The sequence below is a fragment of the Semicossyphus pulcher genome, unplaced genomic scaffold (assembly GCF_022749685.1).
Source record: "Semicossyphus pulcher isolate SPU_LCO1_2020_fin unplaced genomic scaffold, fSemPul1.0.p SCAF_2, whole genome shotgun sequence".
Lineage (NCBI taxonomy): Eukaryota > Metazoa > Chordata > Actinopteri > Labriformes > Labridae > Semicossyphus > Semicossyphus pulcher.
Window position 1 is genome coordinate 22,598,359 of NW_027211693.1, and position 17,755 is coordinate 22,616,113.

At 38.6% G+C, this 17,755-nt stretch overlaps 2 protein-coding genes across 5 annotated transcripts; one reads left to right on the forward strand and one right to left on the reverse strand.

Moving 5' to 3' along the window:
- Nucleotides 1-407: 407 nt before the first annotated feature.
- LOC138597765 (septin-8-A-like) lies at nt 408-17,596 on the reverse strand. Of its 4 annotated transcripts, none has more exons than XM_069669266.1 (10): nt 17,579-17,596; nt 9,049-9,163; nt 8,736-8,931; nt 8,072-8,258; nt 7,825-7,986; nt 7,481-7,577; nt 7,104-7,272; nt 5,128-5,260; nt 4,847-5,034; nt 408-1,142 (listed from the first exon to the last, which is right to left on the reverse strand). In XM_069669266.1, exons 1-10 carry the CDS (start codon nt 17,579-17,581, stop codon nt 1,088-1,090), a joined length of 1,305 nt encoding a protein of 434 aa, XP_069525367.1. In that variant the 5' UTR covers nt 17,582-17,596; the 3' UTR covers nt 408-1,087. The 4 variants fall into 4 exon arrangements, with proteins under 4 accessions (XP_069525367.1, XP_069525366.1, XP_069525369.1 ...); XM_069669265.1 differs by lacking the exon at nt 17,579-17,596 and adding an exon at nt 11,083-11,148; XM_069669268.1 differs by lacking the exon at nt 17,579-17,596 and adding an exon at nt 10,761-10,856.
- On the forward strand, nt 12,587-15,214 carry sowahab (sosondowah ankyrin repeat domain family member Ab). Its single transcript, XM_069670237.1, has one exon. It carries the CDS (start codon nt 12,654-12,656, stop codon nt 14,025-14,027), a length of 1,374 nt encoding a protein of 457 aa, XP_069526338.1. The 5' UTR covers nt 12,587-12,653; the 3' UTR covers nt 14,028-15,214.
- Nucleotides 17,597-17,755: the final 159 nt, after the last annotated feature.

Below are 17,755 nucleotides of genomic sequence, written 5' to 3' on the forward strand. Positions count from 1 at the left end.
TTATTATGTTGGCAAAATATCACTTTTATACCAATATCACTTGTTCTTTCAACTATCCATCAGCGCTATTGATACGATATCAATACATAAAGCTAAGATTATTAATTTAACTCTATAAAATAAAGGCCAAGAAATGGTACAGGAGACATGGAATTAAAGAGAAAAGAGTTAACTGTGGGCACATTTTCTGGAATACTTAACAGGATTTCTTAAAAATTCAAGTATCGTTTCAATAGCCCAGGCATTGTGATTCTAAGTTGTCTCTTCTTTTTAAATGGGCGCCTACTGGCAGGTTTCTAGAACAGTCTGGAAGAAACATGAAACAGCTGAGAGTGCAGCTTTTACAACCTTTTCTTTTCCCACTTCGTAGTGGTGAAAAAACACAATCACTGAAAAGACAAAGCACGTTTTCAATAAAGCAACTCTTTATTACATGAGAATATACAAATCTGTAAGCAGGCCCACACCGACCTGCATTATAGATCTACTGGCATTAAGAGATCTAACCCTGAATTTATATACATCCAGGCCCTTACATTAAACAACAGTAGTTAATACTTATTTTTTGCATTTAAAAACTATGAAATACTTCTAAATAGATATATTTGACACAACATGAGAGCTGACATGTTAGTATGACAGGGCACCTTTTACAATGACATAAGATAGTATTTGTAGTATGATTTACTTAAAGTGCTTATGAATAATAATATATTGATAAATTTGTACAACATTTAACAGTAATATCATGTCACTTTATAATATATATTTCACAGTGTAAATTGTCATCAGTCAGAAACTACAAGCACAACATAGCAGATTGAAGAAGGTAGAACATCTAGTACAAAAACTGAGATTTTGGCAATGACATTTCAATGTTTTTAGGAATGAAGGTTAGGAGCCATGCAGAGACCATGCCACAGAGCGCCGCTTAAAAGCTTAGAGGAAAGTTTAGTAGACATGGAAGACTTCAGGCTTACCCACTTCCAGGGATGGTAAGTGCAATCCTATAAAATTGTTATTTCACATTGAAAATATTTTTCACTTGATTGTTAGTCTGTGATCTTTTGATGTGGTAGAAAGTCTTCTAATTCAAATTCCTTCCTGAGGTTAAGGAGCACGCAGATGGAAGACTAAAGAAGCTATGAGAGGGAAAGAAAATCATGTTATTTGTCTGAAAAAGCAAAATATTCATTAAGGTTGCTAGAAATACTCAAGTTTAGTGCAAATGATAATACAGTTTAGTAAGCATTTTGTTATTTGTCCTGTTTCTGACTAAAGGAAAAAAACAACACTGAAACTTGAATTAAATGATTTATGCTTTTGCAGAAAGACTGCTGACACTGTCAATCAAAATCAGAGAACCATGTTTGTCATGACGGGTGCAATATGAAATGCTCTGAATCACACAAATGATTGATGTGATGAGACATTGCAGGGAACTGAGGGCATTTAAGGGGAATGCGTTCAGCTGACCAACAGATGAACTGATGCCATATTTAGTTTCCATTGTCAATATTTATTTGAAAATACATGAAGGCAAAATATTGGACTAACTTCTAGACTCGCTGTAAATTAATTCATTTGTTTTCTTTATAATATAATAAATTAAAATATCCTTCCTTACTTTACCAAAAATAAAAAAATAATCATTATTTTTACGTGCATTATTAGACATTTTGTCAATTAAAAACTGTTAACCAAAACTGTAAACCATTTGAATAATTCCATACACACAAACAAATACTGCATGTAAATTAATATATTACATAACTCACAGCCATCAGTTCAATTCAGTCAGTAACTGAAAGTCTCCTGTTGTAAGGCTTGTCAGTGTCTCACTGAGAAGCTTAAATTTTGACAGGAGATGAACACAGTCATGGCAAGATCATAAAACAACACAACTACGTTATGAAAACAGCCCATGGATTGTGTGTCTAGCTGAGTCAGCATCGGGGAAAAATTAAAAAAACTGAGCAAAGCTACCTTTTTGATCCATAAGTAAACAGTGGCTGGTAGCCATCACATTATTTAGGCTCACATACGTGCACAGTCACTGTGACACTATGTCCACACATGCAGTGTCAGGAAGTCATTTCAGATATGACAGTCCCTTTTTCCCATGCTGACGGCAGACACATTCCTTGTGTCCCTGGATGTTCCATAAATCAACTGAAAAGGGAGAAGACAAAAAAGACAGAGACAAAATATGGAAAAAGGAAAATGAAAGTAAGAATGGTTGATGGTAGGATAGGATGGTAAAATTCAAACAAATAAATGAATGAAATGAGATTGCAACAGGGTTTTGGTTGTAGGATCTTTAACACACCCATTTCCTTTTCATAAGCCTCAGTTCAGGCTACGTTTAGAGACAGACGGACAACCCAGCTCCTGTTTTGAAATTCCCAACATTTAAATCAGATTGTTCCGAAAACTCTTGGAATCCAATTTATTATTAGTTAAGATATAATCTCAAAGATTTTCATTCAAATAAATTTCTGTTCAGTCACTATCTACCGCCAAATGAAGTAACACAATGGTGATGGAGCCTATGGCCCACTGATGAATTGCTTTGCATTTGCAGCAGTGGTTGATAATGAGCACAATTTTCCACTGGTACTCTGGGCTAGTAACTTTCCAAATTCACTGGCCCTGCCATTAAAACCTCTGGCCCTGAAATAATTTGTTATTTCGGTATTATTTTAACGTCAAATTCTGTTTCTCCTTATGTAAGGGTTCTTATTACTGAATATGTGTTCAATTGTGGAACTATTATAAACTCATAAAAATAGACCAAAACAATCATATGGGTATAATCATATAGGATATGGTTATAAGTAGTAATAGCTGCAGTTGCATAACTTGTACGGTATGTTACCTACCATTACTGACACTGTTCAAATGTATGTTAAACTAGCGTGATCAGCCTGTGACAGTAACGTTTTCAAACAAAATTTCCGGTCTCCTACTGTCAGCGCACACACAGTCTCATGCTGTGTGTGCGCTGCAAGGTGTAGCTGTAAATACTCTGCAGCACGTCTGCTCTGTGAACGGCCCATTTATGTAGCAACATAACGTGCACAGGGACGAGGTGCCGCTGATAATGGGAATACACACACTTAAAGCCACCTCGCGTAACCTGCGAGCACACCTGTGATGGCAGAAGCGTTGCGCGCATGTGTCCAGTTTACAGGCTGGTGACACACAGACTTACAGACTCTGCATGCACAGTGTTCAGTTCACTCTGTGTTTATCCTGGTAATGACAGCATAGCAAAATCCACGTCAGTGGCAGAACGTGACACCGGTGAGGTTACTGAAACAGGTATACCATCCACCCTCTTTTCCTCTTTTTTTCATAGTCCAGTGCACTTTTTTTTTTACTGTTGCCCTTTTTCCTGGCATTTGACCAGGAGTAGGAGGTTCTATAAACACTTTACTTTACGCGGTAGCTTGCTAATGTCAGTTAGCATGTTCTAGTATGACAGTTGCTCTGTCACGAGCGCAGCAACTAGCATCTAACGTGTTGTTCACAGCAGTAGCCAAAGTGTCTGCAGTGATGCTGACATCCGATGGAGATTACCGCAGATCCTACTGGTACAACGCGCCAGTTAAATGCTTTATCAACTGGCCCGGGGGTTACAAACATACCGTCGGGCCACCAGGCCAGTGCTTATGTCCAGCCCTGATTTGCAGCATATAGTATTATCATGGAATGTGTATCTGTGGTGACATTCGCAGAAAAGTCACAAGCAGTGCCCAGTTAGTGACGCGTTTTCCATCACCCAGCAGTGGTTGGTCTGCCAGAGAGGGTAGGCGGAGCTAAGCGGCTGCTTTTCCGGTCTCTGCAAGTGTTGCGAGTAAACAGTAATCTACTATGACTGAACAAACAAAGAAAAGATGGATGACTACAGATACAACTTCAAAAATAAGTGAAAATCCAAAGAAAAAGAAACAAATTCGACGCTCAGATGAAGGCAAACAGTCTAAAAAGGAAAGCGACCGTCAGCGAGGAAAATCAAGAGTTACAATCGTAACAAAGGGAGCCAACCGTAGACGTCTGGTTATCTCTGACGTATGCGCCTGCAGTTACCTTTTATCGCCATTAGGTGCCGCCAAATAGAAAGAAACTGAGAACTTCAAGATTATAGCTGTAAGTTTATCATTCAATTTAGCTGGGGAAGGCAACTTTTGACAGTATCTAACTTAAAAAAATGCCAAAGCATTGGTCTAAATTATCTGATTGGACGGGTATATGTTGGGCTTCAAAGTGTGTGCGTGTGTGCCTTTGAAAATACATAATGAACCCTGACATATACTGTAATGTTTCCACCTGCAGAAATGATTATTGCTTTTTGTGGGGTGTCTGAGTATCATCTGCGTTGCACATGGCGTGAGCATCGATGAGACCAGTCGAATGTAAACAGAAATGCCCCTGCCTGAGATACAGTCTGGCAGGTCGACCCGCAGAGAAATAACCATCAGGCTTTGTCATGCAAGCTGTGACCCTTCCTTCTATGTCTGGGCACACAGTGTCAGTCTGAATCTGTCCCTGTATCAGTGTCTGAGCCAACATGGCTTCTGGGAAGATAACACTATCTCATTAATCACATTGTACGCCTCCTCCCTCTGTCCAATCACCTCCACATAAAAACTGGCTTAGAGAACAAATGTCCATGGATTGTGAATATAATGTATGAGTGACATTTAACCAATTATCCTTATGTAGTTTAAGAGATCCAACGGTTATAACCTTTTACTGGCACTTGCACCAACAACCACGGTGTGCAAAAACAAATCACTTGAGCAGCAAAAAAATTCAAACACGTGCAGAAGAGAAGACTTACTTCTTCTTGTCCTTGTCCTTCTTGAATGGTTGCGAGCAGCCTTGGAGCGCCTGCCCCATCAGTGTCTCAGCTGCAACCTTTCTTCTATTGAAGGCATTCATCTCCTCCTCCAGTTCTCGTCTTTTCTCCTCCAAATTCTTCTTTTCTTCCTGGTGCATCCGCTTGAGCTGCTCAAACCTCTCGTGAAGCTAGAGATAATGATGGTGGTTGTACAGGGCAAAATGTGAGGCAAACCAAATATAGTATATTTTGAATGATTTCAGGATGATGTCAATCCTCACCTCTTTTTCCTTTTCTTTCAGCTCTGCTTCGGTCTCTTTCACTTTGTTCACAAACATCTGTCTCATTTCTTCCTCTTTGCGCTGCAGATCCACAAGGAATTCCTTCCTCTTTGCTTCATATGTCTCCTGAAGGCTGAGCATCAGGGTAAAAGCAATGTCAAAGTAATAATCTCGAAGATTTCATTTAAATAAATGTCTGTTAAGTCACTATCTACCGCCGAATGAGGTAATACAAGGGTGAGTAGTAATCAGTAATCTACTATGGCTGAACAAACAGAGAAAAGATCGATGCCTACAGATACAACTTCTAAAATAAGTCAAAATCCAATCCACAGTCTAAAAAGGAAAGCGACCGTCAGCGAGGAAAATCAGGAGTTACAACCAGAGCCAACCGTGGACGTCACACATGCAACACTATCTGGATATCTGGGAAGTGTGCTCCTGCAATTACTGTTTATCACCATGGGTGCCGCCAAAAAGAACGAAACTGAAATCTTTGAGATTAGCACTTTAAGATCAGTGAAACAGATTAGTGGTCTTCACAGAAATGTGTCCTAAGTAGGGATCAATCACAAAATGTAAATGAAGTCTACTTACATAGAGCCTGGTGTTTGCTGAATACAGTATGTTTAACCACAAGAAACTGTCAGTTTTAACTGCAGCAGCAAAGCTAGCTTATATTATACAACACATCTAAATCGAGGAGCAAAAGACGTTATACAGTAGCAACTGACCTGACCCCTAATCAAAATTCTTTGTAAGAATTATGTCAACTGGGAAAATATACCTCAAATAAATAACCATTATGAAAATAATTTTAGACTAAACGACCAAATAATGTCAGTGTTTTCAGACCATTATATCCCACACAACCTGAAACATATGAACATCATTATTTCCCAAAAGTTCTTAACATGTTAATAAGAAAATCCCAGCAACAAAGTGTCTAATTTAACACTCCCTTGAACTCCCATTAACTGTTACGGGTCTATTTTACAGTTTTTGGATGCTACAGTGACTTCCTGTTTACATAATTGGTTGCTTTCAACTGAACAGCATTACAATTTGAACATTACTAAAAAGGCTTTACTGACATTACTACGTTTATTGAATGCAGCCTGATTTAGTAAATCTCTAGTTTGAAATGAGCCAACAGTTACCAAGAATGTAATAAAGAAGCTCCACCTAACATATCGTCAGTCAGTCCATTCAGACAGGACCTGGATTGACTTCATCTACAGTGTTAGGTAAATGAGGATGGCTAATCTCTAGATGACGCATTTGGGTATATTTTAGACTCATCTGAACCTTTTAGTGCCTTCAAAACTTCAATTTATTATACTCTCAGTTAAATTATTTATCTACAGTCTAAAAATAGACACCTGAAGCTTTACCCTTTAGGTTCTGATCTTTTGGTAGAAAAAGAGAAAAGTAATGTTTTTACTTTACTTTCTATAAATGAAAGAAACAAGAAATTCCTTTTTTAAAATTAGTGTCTAATAATTTATCTATTTCATTTTCCCTCCTCTAAACATGTCCCTCGTTCTGCATGTTTATATAATCATGACATTGATGTGTTCATGCCTGTCTGGAGGAGTATTTGGGCGTGGGAGTAAGTAGGAGTGTGTCTTGGTTGACATTTAACAAATATGGTAAAAAACAAAACCCTCACAAAAAACGTTTTAAAGCTCCACAAAAAAGAGCAAGTCTGTCGGAGCATTTGGAAGGCTTTTGTATCACAGATGCTCAAAGTCAGCTAATCTTGCCTGGCGATATGAATCCCATATGAATGGTGCTCGGATCAGAATAACTCATTTAAATCGCACCAAATCATATAAACATGGATTAGAGGGTTCTGTTTATCAATAAAGTCACTGAACAGCGTGGGTTTATAAATAACAAGAGGGCTTTTTTGGGGCAGTTCCACTGATGTAAGTTGCCTTGATGCATCACATCACCGCTAACCCTAATTTTACCTGAACGACTGGCTGTCCGGGTCTGTGTCCTTGAAGCCCATCTCTTCCAGCTTGCAGCGACGGTAGAGCTCATAGTGTCGAGCGTGCGTTTGCTCTCGTAAATCCTCCATGTTCACACGCAGCAGCATCTCCCTCAGCTTCACAAAATCACAATGGTTTTCATTTTCCACTGGGATAAAAACAAACAAACGTGGTGTCATATAACCTTTTGCATTTACTGGAAATCTTAGATAACAACTCAGTGTGCTCGTAAAAACTGAGAATCATGATGTCATTTTTATATCCCCACTGAAAAACTAATAATAGTTCAGCAGCAGGCATGTCACTAAACAGCCCTACCGTTTATGATGCTTGTCAAACCAAATCAGTGCACTCACCCTGCACTGATCCCCAGGGGTACAGCCTCGCTTTCACCATCTTGTTCCCTACTTTAACGTCTTCTACACTTCCAACCACAGCAAACGGGAGATGAGTCTGTAACATAAAGCACTGCAGTTGTTGTTGTTGAATAGGTAAAAATTTCTGCTGATAAAAACATGCATCAAAATATATTGGATGGATTTAAATTGTGCAACCTAAGTTCTTTCTTATCAGACTATTCCTTTATTATTCTATTACTACTTTGCTTCACTACCAAAATAATTAGAAGTGATTATGCATATTATATTGTAAATTACATAAGGCACATATTTAGTATTATCATTGTGTTTCTAGGACTCACATTCATAGAAGAGTTGATCTCTGCGACAGCTTCATCCTCTGTAGGAAACTGATAAATCTGCACTCCGTTACTGACCAGCTCACTCATAATCTTTATCTTTAGCTTGTCCAGTTCACTCTTTGATACTGTGTCTGCCTTTGCAATCACAGGGATGATGTTAACCTATATGGGAAAAAAAATAGAGTATTGGATTAAGGAACAAGTGAACAATAACTGCTGAGTGCACGGTGGCAGGTTCCGTGGTCACCTTGCTGTCCAGTTTCTTCATTGTAACGAGATCCAGGGACTTCAGGGAGTGTCCGTTTGGAGCGATGAAATACAGGCAGATGTGGATTCTCGTGTCATGGCAGTTAAACAGGGAGCGTTTAATTTTCAGCTCCTCTTCAAGGAAGTTTGCAAACTGGGTATCAATGTACTCAAGAATGGGTTTATAGCTGCACAAAAAAGGCACATAAAATGAGTATTATTATTTCAAACATACATGTATGAACGTAATATTATGTTTGAGAGACGTGTTAGTATCCTAGCTACAAAAGACTAGTGGCCAAAAAAGGAGACTGTTTTTTCCTCCCTGCTGTTGGAGCCCTCAAATGTCTATTGAGATTGCATTAGTTCTACCAGTCAATCCCGTATTCCCTTTCTTCCCTCTGAATTCACACGCCAGAAACAGGCCAGATCTCTTTCTCAGCTCCATACTGTGCAAGTGTGTTGGCTGAACAACCAGAGCAAGAGGGGGACATGATTAATAGCTGGTGCTGATCTAACAGAGAGAATTTTCCTCTGCTAGCTCTGCGAATTTTAAGATCAGTACAAAAATTGTGTAACACCTTTGTATGACATTTCAATAACTTTCTCTATTTTTTATTTCCTTTTTGATCATATTTTTCATCGCAATTGAGAAGAGTCCATACCTCTCTTCTTTGTTGATCTGGTCTCCGAACCCCACAGTGTGCACAATGGTCAGCTTGAGGTTGACATTGCTCTCCTGCAGGTCATAGGTTTGTGGGCGTAGCTGCACATCATTCTCATAGTGGCTGGCTTCCTCATTCTCAAACGTTGTATTGAAGAGAGTGTTCATTAAAGTTGACTTGCCTATCCCAGTCTCACCTTAAAAGAGAGAGCGACAATGACACAAGGTGAAGAGATATGAGGAAATTCCATATTAGAGCATGTGATGTTGATAACCGAGTTTTGATTCCAGAATTGTCCTGGTTCCATACGTACCTACACAGAGGATGTTGAAGCTAAATCCCTGTGCAACAGATTTGCTGACTAACTGATCAGGCAGACTGTCAAACCCCACATGGCCTCTGAGCTCCAGGTTTCTCTTTTCTTCATTCTGAGGGGTTTGAAAACAATCACAAAAAATAATATAAGATTTCATAATAAAAGTCAATAAAATGGAGAGGTAAAACAAGTCCTTCTGTCGGATCCCATCCCAACAGTTAGATTCCCAGCTTTAAAGCATTTTTAGCAAATGAGGCCATCTCCGTCTTCCACTTAACACACTGAGTAGTCCGACCTATAAAAATGCGCTGAGTCAATATTACAAAGCAAATTCCAGCAGTAAAGACACACAAATATAGCAACATGACATAAGCAAAGCAAGATAAGTTTGGTTGAATTTAAGGGTTAAAGTGATAATCTCCAAGATCTCAGTTTCGTTCTATTTGGTGGCACCTTATGGCGATAAATGGCAATTGTGGGTGCGTATTTGTTACAGTTGTAACTCATGATTTTCCTCGTTGCTTTCCTTTTTAGACTGGTAATCTTAATCTGAGTGTCGAATTTGTCTGGATTGTCACTGTAAATGCAAAGGCTTTCATCAGTGGGCCATAGGCTCAATCAACATTGTGTTACCTCATTCAGCTATAGATAGTGACTTAACAGACATTTATTTACATAAAAATCTTTGAGATTGTATCTTCAAACAAACAATTATTTTGACATTCGTTTTGTGTGTTTATTATTTTTAGATTTATAGATTATTAACTTGATTGAATATCAGAAAATATCCTTAAAACGACTTAGAATAAGTTACTTGTTTTGCTCAACCCACTGTCTGAATTTGAGATATTTACCTCACAACGACTTAAACGGAAAGATAATATGATAATAAGATGATAAATGACTAACATTTTATTGTTCTCAAAATAATCGGGATAGATAAACCACTGACAATCCTTAAATACTAATGTTACCTCTGTTTGGAGACTGTGCTGTGAGTTATACAGGTATTACTTCACTAAATCAAGTTTCAGACCTGGGCATCATGTTATCTATACTTTACCCTTTCCATGCAATAAAACACTGAAAACCCTCAAAGGCTTTTGAATGTGTATATAATAAGACATCATTTCTAAAAGGTGTTGTTTTTGCTGGCTCTAAAAGCTGGGAAATGGTTCATCCCTCCTATAACAGGGACACGCTGGGAAACTGGCATCCTGTAAAAGGCTCAACATGAGGACCAGGATGTGTTCAGTACAACAATCATCCGTTTCTGTCCCTCTCTCCCTCCCTCTCTTCACACAAACACACACAGAGAGAGACACAAACACAAAGAGCTCTTTCTTTAGATGTTATTTCACAGGGTGGGAAGATATCCAAGCTGCTGGCTGCCCTGGTACCCATAACTCCCCTTTCACAGTTAAACAAACACACAGATGCACTACATCAACTTAACATAGTCCTCCATTATTCGCAATGCAACATGTAAACGGGAGACTAAATACAGGCACAAAGTGTACGCTATGATATAATATACTGCCACGGATTACACGTTTGGCTGGTCCATTAAAATTTTCGCTGAGCAATGTGGTGGAGCTAGCTGCTACTTGAAGAGGCTGCTACTTATGTTTATCCTCTTAACTTGGTCTCCTGCAGCCTGCTGTCCCGTGATTCATTCAAACGCTCGCTCCTTTCGTCCCCGCGCGCACCTGTCAGAGGTGTTGACATGGTAAACAGCCAAGTGTTTATCGTGCCGTTTCTTCCTGCACAGTTGGATGTGCTTTTTCGGCACGTCTCCACGGGGCGACGATGCATCATTTCCACTGAGTCCTCCGCAGCTAAAAATGCGTCTTTATCCCGATTCATCAGACGGAGCCATCCTGCTGTATCCTCGACACACCGCTCATCACCACCACCTTCCCTCACACACCTGAACGCTACTGGTTAGATGCTTTAATGTCTATGTCTGCTCTGAAAACACAAAAATCATTAGTCAGTGCAGGCCCGCAGACAGTACATCATCATACTTACTGCGAAAACATCCACCTCATTGGCCGCCATCATCACAAGTGTGCAGGAATTATGTGTCAGCCAGACCTGCTCCGCACATCCAACAGGGACAGACTCACTGCTTCAATATGGCCACTTGGAGGCAACACCCCCTCGTTGCTGGAGGGCGAAATTACAAGAGCCCTCACGTTAAAAACTGCCTCAGTCCTTATTCTCATTCTAATAGGGTTTAAAACAACATCCACGACTTGTTTTATGTCTTACTGTTTAAAATTTAGACTACAAGAGACAGGCCCGGGTTTTCCCACGCCATGGGAAACGACCAGCTATCAAAGAAATAGTGTTGCAATAGTTCGTAAATGTTTTCCTATCACCAGTTCAGATTACTATTTCTACTGTTACCTCAGGGTTTCACAAGTCTGGATTCCGAGAAGGCAAATATAAAAAGAAATGCAATTTCACATTCACTCAATATATAACATCTTTCATGCATTTAAGAGGAAAATAAAATTATTTTCTACACTTCACGCATTTGTCAATTAGCTAGTAGTTAACTTTGAAAACTACATTTTCAAGGGCAAAAAATAGCTTTAATAAAAAGGTCTACGGTTGATGCTATGAAATGTGGAGCTGCTAAACATTATTTAAAGTCTCTGTCAGTTAAAACATATATACAGTAATGTAACCCTCCTATAGGGGCCAATCTGTTCTTGAGTATAATAATAGCTTTAAGTAGATTATTCCATCCTGCCATACATTTCTATAAGTAGACCATGTATTAAGGACTGCATGTAGTACCGTAACATACTGTACGGTTGTGAAACTTCGGTACAGTAAAAGAAAATATCAGTATTTTTGCACCACTGCAGTATAGCTTACAAAGGGAAAAAAATACACTTAATTACATGACTTATATAGTCAAAGTATACACTCTGTGATATAAACGTGCTTATTTTTGAATACATAATACATGTTTGAATTCATCATTTGAATAAATCAGTTCTTACAGATTTATTTAAAATTTTTGACTGGTAGTTTATATTTTTAAAGGTGATGAAACGTGTGTTTAGGTCCTGAGATCAACATTAAGGCTCACTGTTCACTGTTCTGTTAGATTTACAGTTTATACTGGGAAAAATGTTGATTAAAAAAAAATATATTATTGACATTTAATATAGATACATATGAAAATAAATAAATGTTTAGGCCTTATGAAATATTAAACTAAACATACCTAATATATGCATCCAAGTATAGCTTTTGTCTATAATATAATGCATTTTGTATCGTGGTCATTATTAATATTTAGGCGTATATGAAAATAAATAAATAAAACTGTTCACCCTAAGCATTTCATTCAGCAGCTTTAAAATCTATTCTATTTATCAGGATAAAAGACATGAAACGAGCTCTGCCCACAGACAGCCTTCAGCGGGGACAGCCATAATAAAAACCGGGTGTTTCATTTGAAGAGGCGCCGGAAGCAGCAGGTTGGAGGAGGATACGAGAGAGGAGGGCACGAATAGCGAACAGATAATCCCTCCTCGGATTTTTATTCAATCTATCCGACATATCCTTCACATCTTAACAACATGGCTTTGACCCAAGAATCTATCCTGTCTTTTTTGTTGGAGCACGGTGGCAAAGTGAAGAACTCGGAGCTGCTGAACAATTTCAGGAGTGAGATCAGCTGCAGTGATCCCGCGGAAAAGCAGCACAATAGAGACCTTTTCAAGAAGTTGGTGAACAGCGTCGCTGTGGTCAAACAGATCGACGAGGTGAAGTTTGTGGTGGTGAAGAAAAGGTATCAGGACTTTGTCAAAGAGGTGACGCACGATGTTACTTTGCAGAAAACCTCGCAGATGGATGACAGCGTCTCGAGCCAGAATACGAGCTTTTCTTACTCATCTCCTACACATCGAGCCGAGTCCGCCAGGATGATTTATTCTGATATTGAGAACAATAATATGTGCTTTCCCTCAAACAAAAATGGAAATTATTACAGCGATGACAAACATACAAGTGTGCAGGAAAGGAAATCGTTGTCAAGAAACAACAGTGGTGTGGACACAACCACCGTTAAAGTCCTGAATATCTCCGGAGATCAGTCGAGCAAAGCGAGGAAATCTGGAGCTGTGTTCGCTGTCATAGCGGTCAAATCCCCACCGAGAGACCATGCCCCAGCAGCACAGGAGGGATTATATTCCCAAGTGCATCAGACTAACACATTGGTCAACAAAGTTTCTGAACCATCTGTGCAAAATTTGAACTTTCCAGTTTGCAAGAAGAGTGCACAGAGTGACTCCCAAAGCTGTAAAAACAGACAGGCAGAAGACATGCAGCCCCCAGTTTGCCCCCATATGAGGCCCCAAAATAAGACCACCAGACAGGGAGATGATGCAAAGTACTCAGAGTGTGTGCCTCTGGAGCCTTTAGCTCATGAGTGGTTGGTAAAGTGTGCAGCAGGGCTGTGGGGTCAGATCTACGGTCTGCTGCTGCAGGACACACGGCTGGCACAGAAGAAAGACTTCATGTCAGGGTTCACAGCCCTGCACTGGGCTGCAAAGGACGGCAACAGCGAGATGATACACAAGCTCGTGGATATCTCCAGGAAAAGAGGCACTTATGTGAACATCAACAGTAAAGCACACGGAGGATACACACCTTTGCACATCGCAGCCATACACGGTCACACTGAAGTCATGGCTCTACTTGTGAAAAGTTATGGAGCCAATGTAAATGAAAGAGATAATGATGGCAAGAAGGCCGTCCACTACCTGGGCAAAGGTCCGTCAGCTGAGGTCAGAGCACTTCTGGGAGGACAGCAGCAGAGAAAGAACAGGGAGAAGACGGAGGATGAAGACTACAGGGAGCTGCCGAAGGGATTCAACACTATCAGTAAGCTGTTCCAGCCTCACATGGGGAAGAAACAAAAGACCGCAGCTAGGTATGCTCAGGACTGGTGAGAGAGAGAGAGCACAGAAGAGATGATACTGTCTGAGTTTGTATATCATGTCAATATGAAACAACTTTAACTTTTCTATAAATAACTGAATTACAAATGTGTAGTCTCTCAGTACCTGCTGCAGGTGTTAGCCCTCTTGTACAGTGAATCACTGTTGCATGTAATATTTATGAATATTTATCATTTCAACATAGTTTTTCTTTAGTTTTTATGTATTCAAAGTTTTATTTTGAACCCATTTTATTTATTTTTCTAAGTAAACATACAATCAGTGACAGTCTTACAACTTTAGCAGTTCACTGCTTTGTGTCCGTAAAGTTTGGGGAATTATGAAAACAGACCTGGTAAACAGTTTCTTTAACACTGATGGGAAACAGGACATCGTGTTGTTGGTGTTGTTGTTGCAGAATACTCATTGCTTTTGTGCACAGCAGATCATATTTGAATCAGGCAACACTGGATGCTGTTATAGACAGATTATGTGGTAGATTTTTTTTGTTCATGTTTAAAGGTATCAGTAAATGTAAAGGAGGTTTTTTTCAGGGCCTGTTATGCAAAGCAGACCACTAGACCGGGTGGTGGAATGTCACCCTGATTAATCTCTCTGTGAACTTGAGCTGGATGGGGGAGGCCTCCTTTTGTTGAACAACGTGGGCCAAATTCTTTGGACTGATGGTGGTAAAATATAAATCATAAGGACATGCTGGGCCATGGCCCTATAATACCCCTTAGTAATACATAATTTAAGTTTTGATTAGAAATACAGGTTTGACATGGCTTCACTCAACTGTAAAAACGAAGTCAAAGATGAGGATGGGATTGAATTTAAAAAGGTAAAGAAATATACTTTGAGCATTTGAATGTTAATATTGTGTGAAGGAGTCAGTAAACAGCCATCTTTTCCTCCAACATGTGTGAAAAACAGTAACCTGTCCCTATTTTTGTCCTTAACTGACCAAGAGAAAAACAATCCTGATGACATATAAAGAGCTGGAGCTCAGACAAAGAAGCCATGAGCAAAACAGTGCCAGAACAATGTCCTTTGTCTTGTTATCTGGAAAAGAAGCTGCTTGCATAATGATCCAAAGGACAGCTGCGCTCACTGCAGCTATTGAAAACGACAGCCTGTTTTATGTGTTAAAGCCAACCTCAAAACTTTTATTTATACTGCAGGACATCTGAACGATCATAAAGGGAAATCAACAGCATAAAGGCTTCTGTATGTTTCTTTCTTCTTTAAATGGTTAAGAGCAGATTTGCAAACATCAAAGAGTGTCCAACAATGGAGCAGTGTGGTCCAGCTCTGTGTTGTTTCCTGTCAGTACAAAATGGAAAAATATCTTCTTTTAAACCGGATAATATGCAGTTTAGTATTAGCATATAATGCGGAACTGAGACGCAGCTAAAACCGAGTCCAGCCAGTGGTCCCTAGGGAGCTAGAGAGCCAATCAAAGCTATTGCAGACACATAGCATGAGAAGTACTTGTAGTGTGGTTGTAGTGGAGATATGTAACAGTATCAACTTGGTTTATTAAGTTTTAGATGTCTGACAAGTGCTGAATAGACAAACAGTTTGTTGGATTTTCTTTGCCAATCATCTGTTAAAATCATCTATGTTGTATCCCCTTATTTACTCTTTATATTTCAAGCCAGTAGAGGGCAGTGCTTGCTAATATTATCATTTAAACGGTGACTGAAGTAGTCCACACATAAAGGTTCATATTGTCTTTGTTGGTATTTTTGTTCAAAGGTCACAAAGTACAAATAGTTTAGTGAAGTCATTTGTGATGAGAGCTAGAGAAAAAAAAGTTTCATATAGGCAGAGTTGGCAATACAACAACCTACTTGGTTATCATGATGAGGTTATTAAGAATAGGTTTTACAACTATAAAATAATGCCCATTCAATCACGTTAAGTAATCAAACTGATGTTTACTGAGCAATAACCTCAGGCAAACATATTACACAGACATGTTTTTTTTGTCCTTTATTTGAAAAACAAGAGTTTAAAACAATGAAGTATCATGAAGATAAGATTAAACTGAATATTTACTTTGATAGTGAGTTGTTACTGTACCCTAGAGATCAAACCAAGTTGAGACTGCAAAACAGATGCCTTTCCAAACAGTTCTAGATGTACTGTGCTATCTGCCAAAGATAAGAAAAACCTCACGTGCATCAAACACTGTTAAGTCAAACTCAAATAGTTAGTATTTTTGTTATTTTCAGTACATTTGGACACTTTTTGTTTTGGCAATTACTTCTTCAAAGTGCTGTCTGTCAGTGTACCACAAAAACAAAGGTAAAGAACACAAATCCCCACACCAAAAATACAAAAAAAAACCACATTGCTGCTGTTAAAGTTGCAAAAATATTAATTGCACATTATCACATTTGATCTGTTGCCTCTATAAAGCCTCGTTTACACACCTTTTTAACACTCCATTTAAATATTTTTACACTATCACTGTTGTGTCAGTGGAGCTTGAGTTTAAAGCTCACTACCGGTGTAAACAGCTAAGTTTAGGCTATATATTATGCTGGCCACATGTTCATCATCAGGTTATTCAGGTGTAAATACATACTGTTCTCAAATTATTTTTTAAATTTCAAAAAGTCTCCTCCTGAGTCGCTGTTTTACTGTCTCACTTTAATCACAAATGTTAGACGAGGGAGCCACATTGGACTAAAAAGGGTTAACTTCATCAGTATCATCACCCAACAGAAACCACACCTTCTCCTGACAGTGGAAAGTTACAAACTGCTCCTCTAAAATATTCCTTTAAGACAATAGTTCAAATTCCCCTGTGTTAACCGCCCCTTCCTGCTAACAATTGTATTTTCAAGGTAAAAAGTCAATCAAAGTAGGTACATTGAGGAATTACTAAAAAGAGCTAAATATTTGGCAGGCAAAGAGACAGATGTTAATCTTAAGAGTTGGAAAAAAACAACCAGTGATCAAAAATGAATTAATCCATGTCTAGCTTGCATTGTTTCTAACTAAAATACAGCTATGCAGAATATTTATAATTGAAAAATTGAACCAGTGCTATTTATGAAATGTTTAATATCATAGACTGTGGCTATACATCTCTTTTGAATGTAATTATGCCCTCTGGTGGTCAGAAGCTTAAAGGTAACTACACTTATTTTGTCAGATTAAACTGGTGTTCACTATAAATAAAGACTTATTGAAACCTGCTTCTGAGCAAATCTTGAACATCGTATGGGAATCCATTAAACTACCACAGATAATATAAATCTAGCAACACATGGATATTTTCTCCAAAACGTTAAGTGAGTACAATAAATATATTTGAGAGCTCTAATAGCTACACAATTCACATAGCAGTTAAATAGCATTAGATAACAGCTTTGGCTAAGGCTAAACTAGTTACACATTTACCTAAATATTTTAATTTTCAATTTATCTCGCTGACATTCTTTTGCTTCTAGAGTTTAATGTTATGGTAAAAACATAATGTTAACGTTACCTTATACATTAGCTTGCTTTATTAGCTAGCTAGCTATTTCAAACAAATAGTAACTTACCATTGTTGCTTTTCTTTTACGCCTTCAAACTGTCATTTGACATGTATAAACGTTTTTTTCCCCCCGAGGAGCCCAGGAAGTTTCTTGAATAGCAAACAAAGTGGCTAATGTTATTGGAAAATACATTGACTAATTGTTACTTCTTCGGTGTAAAGTGGAAACGCTTTCTCAAAACTA

What these genes read in the sequence shown, in the direction of transcription:
- LOC138597765 (XM_069669265.1), bottom strand. Translation starts at nt 11,115, where the DNA reads ATGATGGCGGCCAATGAGGTGGATGTTTTCGCA. An exon ending in ATGAGGTGGATGTTTTCGCA is followed by an intron (nt 9,164 to 11,082) that starts GTAAGTATGATG and finishes CAAACCCCTCAG; the next exon opens with AATGAAGAAAAGAGAAACCT. An exon ending in AAGGACAAGGACAAGAAGAA is followed by an intron (nt 1,143 to 4,846) that starts GTAAGTCTTCTC and finishes TCCCTCTCATAG; the next exon opens with CTTCTTTAGTCTTCCATCTG.
- sowahab (XM_069670237.1), top strand. Translation starts at nt 12,654, where the DNA reads ATGGCTTTGACCCAAGAATCTATCCTGTCTTTTTTGTTGGAGCACGGT.